Source organism: Rhagoletis pomonella, unplaced genomic scaffold, assembly GCF_013731165.1.
Source record: "Rhagoletis pomonella isolate Grant_MI unplaced genomic scaffold, Rhpom_1.0 Rhpom_scaffold_00008, whole genome shotgun sequence".
NCBI lineage: Eukaryota > Metazoa > Arthropoda > Insecta > Diptera > Tephritidae > Rhagoletis > Rhagoletis pomonella.
The window spans coordinates 25554060-25566370 of NW_023458562.1; the positions used below are offsets into that span (position 1 = coordinate 25554060).

General features: G+C 30.2%; 1 protein-coding gene across 8 annotated transcripts in view; it reads left to right on the plus strand.

The window, feature by feature from the left end:
* LOC118744526 (venom metalloproteinase 3) overlaps window positions 1-12311 on the plus strand; it is a 175742-nt gene that overhangs the window by 83251 nt on the left and 80180 nt on the right. For all 8 annotated transcript variants that reach the window (XM_036477584.1, XM_036477585.1, XM_036477582.1 and 5 more), the window contains one exon: window positions 4440-4541. In XM_036477584.1, the coding sequence (XP_036333477.1) occupies window positions 4440-4541 (102 nt within the window). The remainder of the gene's footprint in view (window positions 1-4439; window positions 4542-12311) is intronic.

Consider the following 12311-nt stretch of genomic DNA (forward strand, 5'->3'; position numbering starts at 1 on the left):
ATGGAAGAAGATCCTCCACAAAGAAATTTTAAGAAATCAACGGTAATTTTTAGCGACTTGAAACTTCACTTTGTTTTATTAAAACTCAATGGGCTACAAAACTGCATATTCAAAAATTTTCTTGAAATTCTAAATAAAAATTTTGAAATTTTTTGGAATTTTTTTGAACTTTATATAAAAAGTAAAACTTTGATTCATACGGTGTGGTGTATGTATGTTATATATATTTTCATAAAAAATTAATGAAAAAAAATTTTCATGAAAATAATTCTGAATATTATATTAGAACAAGGTGCACACGAACATTTGGCACTGACTGTAGCTCCCTACATTTTATATGCTGTGCTCTGCACTTGACGCGGAGATTGCTTAAGCTTTTTCTATTTTTTTTTTTTGTACACTTTTTTGTTGCCTTTAAGCTAATTCTCTTCAAGATTAGCTTGTTTGGTATTTATTTTGGCTTAAATGCCGCACATGCATTTTATTTTTATCTATCGATTGTGCTATTAAGTTTTTATTGTACGTACATTTGCCCGTATTTTGTGCTCGAATCTTGTGGCTGGCCAATGATCAAGGTTGCCACCGGCAGCAGCTTGAGGGTGCCATAGCAGGCAAAAAAATAAAATCTATGTAAAATTGCACCAAGAATGTGCCGTTAAATGGTATTTTTTTCTTATTTTTTGGTCTATGTTATAATTTATATGCATTTTGTGTTTCTGACACGTCGCAGCACCAAGCATTCGTGCCAACTCAACACGTTTCGCGGTCAGCAGCATGTGCAGCGATCACAGCTTCAAAACAAATACAATTTTTTTTAGCTCTCGAAATGGCGCAGATATTACAAAAGAACCGAAAAAAAAACCTGACATGATTTTAAGCAGTTGATAAGCTCACTGATCTCACTTTAGCTGCAGATCGATGGTTGGTTGGCTGAAAGGTTGGATTGATATGACTGCGGCTATTAATTATTTGTTGAGTATTTTTTGTTTCTTTTTTGTTAAGGAATTCTAAATGTTTATTATTGTTACACCTAAAAGCTCAGTGATAACTTAAACAGTGTGAAACTGCTTAGATACACAGTTACAGTTACAGTAAAATGTAGAATTTTTATTAAAAATATAGAACTTTTAGATATATATTTATTTCTATATACGGTGTTTTTACTTCACTTTCTCGAAAGCACACCAATTAAAAAATTGTACTTTTTACGAAAAATCTGCCTAAAAAAAAAATTCATACGAAAACTGAATTTGCCAAAAGCTATAATTAGTTTGAGGTCTCAAAATTATTTGAAATATTAATTATTGTATGAAATATTATTATTAATTATATTTCCATAGAGAATTACAAGAAAGTAGATAATGCTAATCAAAGTTGTTCGAGTTTTATAAATAACATTTGTTTAAAAAAATTTATAAAAAAGTTAGAACGTGTATTTTTAAATAACAGACCACTTTTCATTGCAAATATTTTTGACGTTTTTATAATTTCTCGGCAAACTAAAGATTCCAAATTCTTAACGAAATTTGTAATATCTTTGGAAATGTCTTACGAATTCTATAACAATTTTTTTTTACAAATTAATAATTTTTTACAAAATTAATAAAATAGTATGAAACTTTTACGATTTCTTAAGGAAAATTCTGAAAGCATTCTCCTTGCAAGAATCGAAGTGTGTGCAATAAACTTCATTTCAGAAAACTCGGCAAAAATTCGGAAAGGAAACTCAAGATTTCTTTACGAATTCTTTTCGAATTCTCTACTCCTCAGGTTAATCTGATAGTATAGGTTGCAGGGTTGTAATTTAATTACTACTTTAAAATTAAATTTTAAAATCATTTTGTATTTTAGATTCTAAGATAAGTGCTTCCATTTTTTGTTTGAAATTTGTGGAAACGTAATTTTCTGTGTTTATGTCTTTTTTACCATAGATTTTTTTTTGCGAAAATAATTTTAATCCTTCTTTATTTTTGTTTATAAATTTTCTGTATGGGTTTTTAAGTAAACAAATTTATAAAAAAAATAAAAACTAAAATGAAAAAAATAATTAAATTTTATATTTAAATAAAGTTAAAAATTCGCTGATATTGATTCGTCGATATTGAAATATCATATGTATATTTCTTTAAATTATATTTAATTCCTTAAATAAGGTAACCAAAGCAAATATTTTAAAAAATTTAATCAATTCAATGTTTCAAAATTATCTTTTACCGAAATTTGTTATTCAAACTAATTTTTCTTTTTTTTTTTAATATTATATGCGTAGTTAAATTTGAAATCATTTTCTACTTTTATACTTTTCTAAATAATCTCTAAATCGAAAATCTAAAAACTTAAATATCTATACGAGTTTACTGCGAATACTTATAATTTATTAAAAAAATACTTTTTTTTAATTTTAGGAATAAAAAATATTTTTTTGATTATTTTTTGTATCTGATGTCTGCTATAAATTCAGTACACATTTTTAGCACATTCTTGTCCGTTTCTACGCCTCATTTAATGCGAATACATTCATGCTTTTACAGCGCACCTTTTTTATTACCGTTATCAAATGGCTATATGTATTTTTTAGTACTTATTATTTATGCTACTAACGGGTGATTTTTTAAGAGCTTGATAACTTTTTTTTTAAAAAAAACGCATAAAATTTGCAAAATCTCATCGGTTCTTTATTTGAAACGTTAGATTGACATTTCCATGACATTTACTTTTTGAAGATAATTTCATTTAAATGTTGACCGCGGCTGCGTCTTAGGTGGTCCATTCGGAAAGTCCAATTTTGGGCAACTTTTTCGAGCATTTCGGCCGGAATAGCCCGAATTTCTTCGGAAATGTTGTCTTCCAAAGCTGGAATAGTTGCTGGCTTATTTCTGTAGACTTTAGACTTGACGTAGCCCCACAAAAAATAGTCTAAAGGCGTCAAATCGCATGATCTTGGTGGCCAACTTACCGGTCCATTTCTTGAGATGAATTGTTCTCCGAAGTTTTCCCTCAAAATGGCCATAGAATCGCGAGCTGTGTGGCATGTAGCGCCATCTTGTTGAAACCACATGTCAACCAAGTTCAGTTCTTCCATTTTTGGCAACAAAAAGTTTGTTAGCATCGAACGATAGCGATCGCCATTCACCGTAACGTTGCGTCCAACAGCATCTTTGAAAAAATACGGTCCAATGATTCCACCAGCGTACAAACCACACCAAACAGTGCATTTTTCGGGATGCATGGGCAGTTCTTGAACGGCTTCTGGTTGCTCTTCACTCCAAATGCGGCAATTTTGCTTATTTACGAAGCCATTCAACCAGAAATGAGCCTCATCGCTGAACAAAAACACACATTTCGAACCGAACACTGATTTTGGTAATAAAATTCAATGATTTGCAAGCGTTGCTCGTTAGTAAGTCTATTCATGATGAAATTTCAAAGCATACTGAGCATCTTTCTCTTTGACACCATGTCTGAAATCCCACGTGATCTGTCAAATACTAATGCATGAAAATCCTAACCTCAAAAAAATCACCCGTTACATATGTATATTTAATTTTCACAATATTGATTTATGCTACACGCAGTGGCATTGAAATGTGGTAAAAGACATAACACTTGTTGGGCGGGCATTTTCAGCACTTACATAGTGCTCTGCTGCTGGTAATTTCCGTTGAACACTTGCTTACACGTTGTGTTTGCAGTAAATCGTATTAGTTTACTTTTATTATTTAATTTTTTTTCTTTGTTTATCACGCGCATACAACATCAGATTAGCAAGTAAATATAGACCTACTGGACATACAAACTTTATCTGTGTTGTAAATATTGATTTATGCACGGAATTCGATTGCAATGCGTGACAAATTATTTTTACGGTGGTTATGAAAAATTAGTACTTTGCGCAGATTAAACCACAACGAGCGGATAACTAGTGTTTAAGTAATACATGAGTGTGATGAATTTAATATACAATAAGTAGAACAGCAAATCAGGCTTTGTTGGAGGCTTAAGAATTTAAATAGTAATAAAAAATAATTCAAGTATTTATTACTCGCGCCTGTACGAACTAAATAAAATTTAGTACTAAATACAAAATGTTGTCACTGTCACTTTTTTCATTCAATATCTACACATGTTATAACTTGATATGTGAAAAGTCATGTAACGCAACGTGCTGGCTGTCACTTAGTCGCGTCAAAAAATATGATAAAATCCTGTTTTTGCTATTGAAATTACTGCTAAGCTAATTTTAATGGTTTTACTTTTGTATTTAAATAAATAAAGTGAATTTTTTCGAAAAAAAAAATTAAATAGATACAATAATTTTAAGATTTTTAAAATAATTAGTGGCATTGCATGTTTTTAAAAAAAATAAGACATTTATTTATGCTTCTGTTGTATTTATCTTGACTCTAACTGATGGGTAATATTTCACTTTTTCTTTACAGGATGCCCAATCCAGCGACCAAATTGGTCAAGTGTATCAAGACGAAAGCAATATGGCGGCCATATTGATGCGTCGTCATCTGGAGACTGGTGATTTAATAATGGTGAGTGCAAAGATTTTAACGTCAAAGTAATGAAAAAAATAATGAAAATATTGAAATGTATTGTAAGAACCTTTATAAACATAGAAAAAGGAATTGTAGAATCCATTAAGTGTCTTGAACTTACATACTAAAATAGCGTTAAGGTTAGAAGCTAGTTGCAAAAATCTACTAAACAAATTAAGAACTTTGTTAGTTTACCTCGGGAAAGATTTGTGCCCACTAGGGCTTTAATGGAAACGAAGGGTCTGATATACTCGCGAAATGCAGAGCTCAGGGCACTTAGCCTTTCTACTGCCTGTTCAAGAGACATAACTGCTAAGAGAATATGACGCTCAGCGTACTGCCTAACAGGGTATACCAAAGGGTAAAAGGCATTGTAAGGGACCTAAAACTGTCTTTCTTGGCGTCTCTGACAAATCTCACACTGGATGCTTGACGGGATACTGCCAGCCAAGGGACTATTTACCATCTTTATAAATTGGGAGTTTCAGCATATACCACGTATATTAGCCCACAATGCCCCATACCCTCATCCCGTCAAGTCCCTTTATTCAGTTAGCAGCTCCTAGTCCGTCACAATGTCTATTGCGCGTGTGAGGTCAGAGAATGCAAGAATTTTACATCAGTCAATTCCAATGGCGTGTTCTAGCCTGGGAGCTACATGTGGAGCAGGTCGCATACGAAAAATTGAAGATGAAGCTCAGTCAAACACAAAATAAAAATGCAAGCGCCAAATATTTATTAATTTATTTATACACTGCAGATTTTGTAATGGAAATGTTTGTCATAAATATCGGTGTCATTATTTAAATCGATATCTTAACAACCTCTTCGTCCACTATATCGATGCTATTATTTTTATAGATTTTTTTCTTATTTCTTATTATTATTTTCGAAATTGTAAAAATGTTCGTCATTATCGATTATGCTGTGGTCACTTGTAACGCCATCGTGTAATTTTTTCGTTATTTTATTGCTATTGACATTGCTTTTGTTATACAAATCAACGTCGTTATCGATATTTTTCTAGTTATCGCCATTACTTTCGATATAAGTGAAATATTAACGGCAAAAATTTATTCTGACGAAAATGTTTGCCTTATTTTCGTATTTTTGTTTTCTTTACAAGATTTTAGCTAAACATATTGAGTCTCCAAAAATTATGAGAAATTTCGTAAATTCCAGTATTTCACTTTTTGTGCGTTCACATATATATATATGGGTACCTATGTACATATGTATCTATATCCAAACATATGTGCATGTGCATGTCAACACACATTTTCTGCTAAAGAAGTTGTTAAACTGCAAACAAAAGGCTTAAAATACGAACCTGTACTAATTTGAACTGCAATTTTCAGACCAGTTGGCAAATTGATTTGTTTGCTTAGCTGAATTACGTAGCTGCAAGCTAACTTGCTTCACAAAATGTTAAAATAATTTTATATGTAGTAGTTGATTTTGTGTGCTGCTTAAGTGCACTTGTGGTGCAACTCAGCTAACTAAATTTGTTGTTGTTGGTTTTTCACTTCTTATTAATTCTTTTCATTGTTCGATTGATTGTTGGTATTCATAAAAATCTAAACACGTTGAACACATGAGAGGTGTTTACAGAAAATCAAATTCTTGTTACACCAAATAAAATTATTTTGCGTTTTGATTGCATATTTTCTACTTGATTTGCCAAGAAGTAATCAATGAACCTGCTAGCTAAACAAATTGCACGCGCTCGCCTACGATTGAACACAAATATTTCCAGGCTTGAATTGTTTATACAGTGTAATGGATATGCATATTTATATTTATGCAAATGTCTAAAAACACATTCACAAGAAAATTAGGCTGGTACGTAAAAAAAGTGTGTGAAAAGTAAAAATGAAACAAAAATTTAGCCATTTTGAGAGTAGTGAGATTAGGTGTGTTAATTACAAATATTTTTCTTCCATGTGGGTAATGACCCGCTCTAATGTTGATATATATGTATGAGCGCTCATTCATGTGGGATGTGTCCCGATAGCAGTTGTTAGTAGCTTGATAGCTTCTTATGATACCGGTCTGCGGGCATACATAGGTAAATGCTTTTGCAACTATACCGCTTGCAGCAGTGCAACTACCACAAATACCTGAGCAACAAATATTTCATAAATTAAAACATTTTTGCGCGCAAGCATAATTATTTTACCTGGCTGCTGGCATTTGTGAGTGTTTTTCTGCTTGTCCCTCTAATTATTTGTCGTTTTGAATGGAATAGCAAAAAGGTCATTGATGGAAATATGTATCTAGGAGATAACGATAATAAAGAGAGGTAAAAACTAAAACAAAAAGTATTAAATTAATTTTTAAAAATTTCTTATATGTAATTATTGCCTTGAAATCTCAAATTAGGTTTAGAATAATAGATTATCAACCTTTAACCTAGAAATTTTATTTATAGCCAGTTTCACGAAAAAATTTAAAAATGATTTTTGTTTTTATTTTAATTTAATATGAATACTAGTCGCAGGAACTGCTTGTGAAAATTGCCTTTGATCTTTTGTTTACTTTTTTTTTTCAATAAAAAAAATTAAAATCATGGATATTGAAATTGAAACCTGTTTTCTTTCGGCTGATGCTTTTTTTAAGAATAAGTAATAAAAAGGCTATATTTTAAAATTTTTTAAATCTTGAAATAATTAAATTTTGAAAAAAAAAATCAATTTTAGTATGTAATTAATTCTTATTTTAAGTAAGTTTTTTTTTCTAATTGTAGATCTCGTTTGTCATCTTTAGATATTTAAATTTTTAGTTTTGAAATTGTTATACTTTTAGAAATTGAAAAAATATATTTTAAAATTTTCAATATTTTACGAAATTTAGTAAAACAAGAATTTTACTACCTTAGTTATTCTCTATCCTAAGTTTAACATCCTAATGCATACAAAATAAAAAGGACTTTAATTGCTTTATCAATCGAACATTTTTAGGAAAAATATAAATTTGTAAAGCTTTTTAAATCAAGTATTCGTACAAAGTTGTTTTTGGAAAGTTTCACATTTTTAATGTAGAACATTTTTTTAAATATTCAACATTTAAGTTTTCAAATGTCCATATTTTTTTCTGCAATTTTTTTATTAAAAATTAATTTTATTCAATAAAATATTTCTTAATAGTATTGAATAGCCTATATTATGTATTACATACCACAATACAACATTTATGGTAAATATTAAAAAATGTTTAGCATAAGTTGTACGTATGTACATATATATGTAGGTACTTATGTATGCATACATTTGTTATATAAAATACATTGTATATAAATAAAAGCTTATGAACGTCACCGCCAGCGCTAACCTCAGTACTACTATCATTACCCTGACCCCACAGGCGGTCAAAACAAATATATACTTCTAACAACTGTATAGCAAAAACAGCAAAAACGCTTGTATGTTGTGGGTTACTGACCATCAAACAAATGTAGCTACTGTAGCAAAAATGTGGTTAAAAAAAATTAGAAAAAAAAACAATACTCGAAAAATGCTGTGCCATTAGCGCAAGTTCGGCAGCGCACCTTGACCAAATTAAAATGCACTTATTATAATACTTTTTCTCGACAACTTTTTCGCACTTAACTACAGACATACTTAATGTTATTTATTGTTATTAATTTTCCTAGGTACATACATAGGCATGTATGTATGTTTTCAAGCAAATAGTTTAAATTTCGTATAACCACATTGCAGCTGATAATTTTTCATGACGAAAAATAAGAAGTAAAAGCTCTTGCAAAAGAAACTTGCGAACTGTGAACTGCGCCAGTTTTGCGCTGCTCGAAATTCATACTCCACACGTGCATGCATATGTATGTGTATGTACATACATAAATTGCTCACTTGCAGCAATTGTTGCACGAACTGGTTGACTGCTGCCATAATTTTAGCTAATTATAAGCGAGCTTAATAAATGTGTACGAGCTTATTATTATTATTTTTTTTATTTTTTTTCTATGGTGGTGCATTTTACGCTTTTAAATATTTGCTATTAAACAATACGCAATTAGCTTTTTTTTGCGACGCGCAAAGTGTCACACAATTCAATGCAATGCAACTTCATTGAGATGGTTGTGGCTGTGGCTGCTACACTCATTTGTAACGTGCGAATTTTGTGGCCATTTTGCTCACTCATTCATTTCATTTTATGCTATGGTGTAACTGACTGACTGACTGACTTGACAAAGTGCCGTTCATTGCCCTGGAATCACCCCTCATAGCTTTACTTCGCCTCCCTTCATCTCATCGCTTCGCTTTGTTATGCTCAAGGTAACCTTGCCACATTTCTGCAACTTTAATCTTTATTTCACACATAAATTTATGTTTGTTTTTTGTTCTTCTGTTTTATCAGCTTTTCTTTGTTATATATTTAGCTTTTATTTGCTTTTTTAATTTTAGCTTGCTTTTTGCTTAATTTAATTTTTCAAAGCTATGCAACCTCAGCCAGTCAACGACCATTGTAGGTTATCCATATTATCGTATTGCATTGTTTTGGTCGCCACCCATAATTTTTTTCTAGCGCAACACTTAACACCCTACCAGAGCAAGTTCGCTACTTAAGTCTTTTGTTCAATATCTGCTTATTTGTTGCTGGGCATGGTGGCGGTACAACGCGGTGGTTTAGCATTGGTGTTAATCATTTGCAATAGAAAAAAAACTTGTTTGGGTAAAAATGGGTTTCTGGCAAAGAAAAATTAATAAACAATCAAAATTGTAAGTTAAATTAGAAGCAATTCCTTCATCAATATGTCAAAATTTAAGATATACGATATAGGTATAGGCTACATTATATAGAAAGTACTGAAGGCGTGCAAATTTACGCATATCCTCCAAAGAAAAAAAATCATCTGCTCTATTCCTTGCATGCGCTAATTGCATTCACTGATTTTAACCCTTCTTTTTAGTTTTTAGCTTAATTCGCTAATCATAAACTTCCGTTTATAGCTGTCGAACAAATAATTCTAAATTAAAAAGATTTTATTTGTGTAATTTAACGCTTTGCTTGGCTACTAATTTGTTCCACATTAGATGTTTTTTATATATCTACATATATTTATTATACTAGTTAACTATATGTAAGCCTTCACGTGCTTAACCATGAGAATTTTACCATAGGCGGAAACGTAATGCACTTAAAGCGACCAGCGAAGGCAAAAATTGTAATAAAATTCAAAATAAATGTGGAAATGAAGCAAAAGAAGTCCATTGAGGCAAATGTAAAACTATAAACAATTGTATTTACCATAAATTGCTTTAACTAATTCATGCACTTCAATTTTATTGTGCGCAATCTTACACACCGAGCTCATTAAATGGAAGTGAAATGAAATAAAAGGTGCGGCTGTGTGCTTTAATTGGAAATATTAGTACGATACATATCTATATACAGTGCCGGCCACTTGAATAGTGCCCCTTTCTAATCCTTGGTATTGACTGGTTTCCTTTTGTTTTTAAAATATTCATTTTTTCTAAAAAATTAGCACATTCTATAACAAGGTGAATCACATTTTCAAATAGTATACAAAATGTATAATAATTCAACAAATTTTCAAAAAATCGTATACCCCATACAATTTCAGTAAAATAAGCCGCAGGTTTCACGTTTTTTTTTTTTCATTTTTAAATACGTTGATTTTTAGGCCGAGCACATTTTCTTCCATAAAAAATTGGCCAAATTTTTTTCCAGTTTGAAATATTTATCCAAATTTTTATAATCATATAAATTTTGTGACAAGTTTGAAAACCGGATTTAGATGTTTTTTTTTCATAAGAAAAAATTGACGAAAATTTGTTCCGGTTTGAAATTTTTATGAAATTTTTTTGAATGGTTTTAAGTTTTCTATAATATTTGGAAATCTGATTTAAATGGTTTTTATTATAGAATATGCAATATTTCTATGCACTACGCATACCGAAGGAAAACTGTCAAACGGGGGGCGATTTTTAGGTGGCTGGCACCGTATGTGTATGTTTCGAACAATGAAAAAAATAAAATTGAATACCAAAACACAATTTCCCATGCTTAAAAGCATTGTAGTAAGGAAATGCGGAAATAAATAAATATAAAAATTTTCGAATGTTGTCTATTCTAATAAAAATATTTCTGAGCACTGTTCCCTTAATCTCATGTCATTCAGTACTCGTGATATGTTTTTTAAGAATTCTTTTTAATTTTCTGGTATGTGGAAACACTGTTGAAACTGTTTTTAATATCTTTCGCTTGAAGCTCGTATTATATTGCATTGTAATATCAATAATTCTCAACAAAATTATTAAATATATTTTAAACGTTTAGCTAGATGGCAATGTTTTCCTAAAAAATATCTGAATTGCAGCTTGCAAAAAAATAGTTGCTTGAGAACAATATTGTAGTATTTTACTTCTCTTACTAACTTAAATTTTGTATAGGTGGCAACCCTTCTTAAAAGTATTTGTATCAATAAATCTACCGTTTAATACCCATGTTTTAATAGTTTACAGGTAAAATTATCACAACAATAATACTTTATAAATTTAATAAATTAAGTTTACACATCTAGCTAAGTGGCAACAATTTTGTTAAAAATAAATAATTTGAAACTTTCCCAAGAAACTTTGCTTTGACAAAATATTGTAATTTTTTTTTTAATTTACAAAAACATTTACAGTTAGTTGGCAACACTGTTTAAAAATAGTGGTACCACAGAGTGTATTTAAAAAGCTTTCGTTCGATGTCCACATTTCAGTAGTTTATTTAGCTTTTGCATTTTGTTTATACTAATTTTTTAACATCTGGCAACATTTTGAAAAACTCTGTATTGCTTTTACCCTTACCGGTGCGCTGATAACAATATTTTTCTTTTAGATTTAATTTATATGCATATACAAAAGCATAAATATTTACAACTGGCAGCTTTGCTTTAAATAATTGTTTTCGCAGTATATTTATTAAAATCTATGCCGGACACGCATAAATTAGTAACTTATTGAAATTACAATGCATTTGGCAAAATTTTCGAAGGTTTGATCTAATTTGAAGCTCACGTTAACGCCTTTCTTTTGATACCCATACTGAAATGTTTAATTTAGGATAAGTGGCAACTTTTTGGAATATTTAATTTCAGAAACACGGGAAAATTTTTATAAAAATATTACTACCATAGACTTTTTTAAATGTACCTTAGATGTCCACATTTTAGTATTTTTTTGGGCTAAAGTTTTTCATTGACTAATTTTAATTTTTAATCAGGTGGCAGCTTTTTTATCAAATAATTCTAAATATTTCTGATTGATTAATCAAACCTCTCTCATCTTATACCACATTAATATATCTAATTTAACTCAAAAAAAATTGCGGGCAGGTGGCAGCTCTCCTTAAAAATAATGCTATTCTCATGTTTTCTTAAAAATCTATCATTTGATATCTATATTTAACTAGTTTAATTAATTTTAGGATCAAAATACTTCTACGTTTTAAACAAGTGGCAACACTTTTTTAAAAACATCAGGTTTTAACCTTAATCAAAACTTTGTTTGATATCAATGTTTTAAACTAAATATACAGGATATGCATGTAATTAATTTTGATAGGTGGCAACACTATTAAAAGTCTCTGTACATAGAAGAAAACCTTTGCCCAACAAAAAATACGCATTTAATGTCTACAAATCTCAAGTTTATTTCGGAGTGTAGATTTTTCTACATACAATTTTCAATGCCTTACTCATTAAGCGTACTCACATAAATACATACATATTTTCTA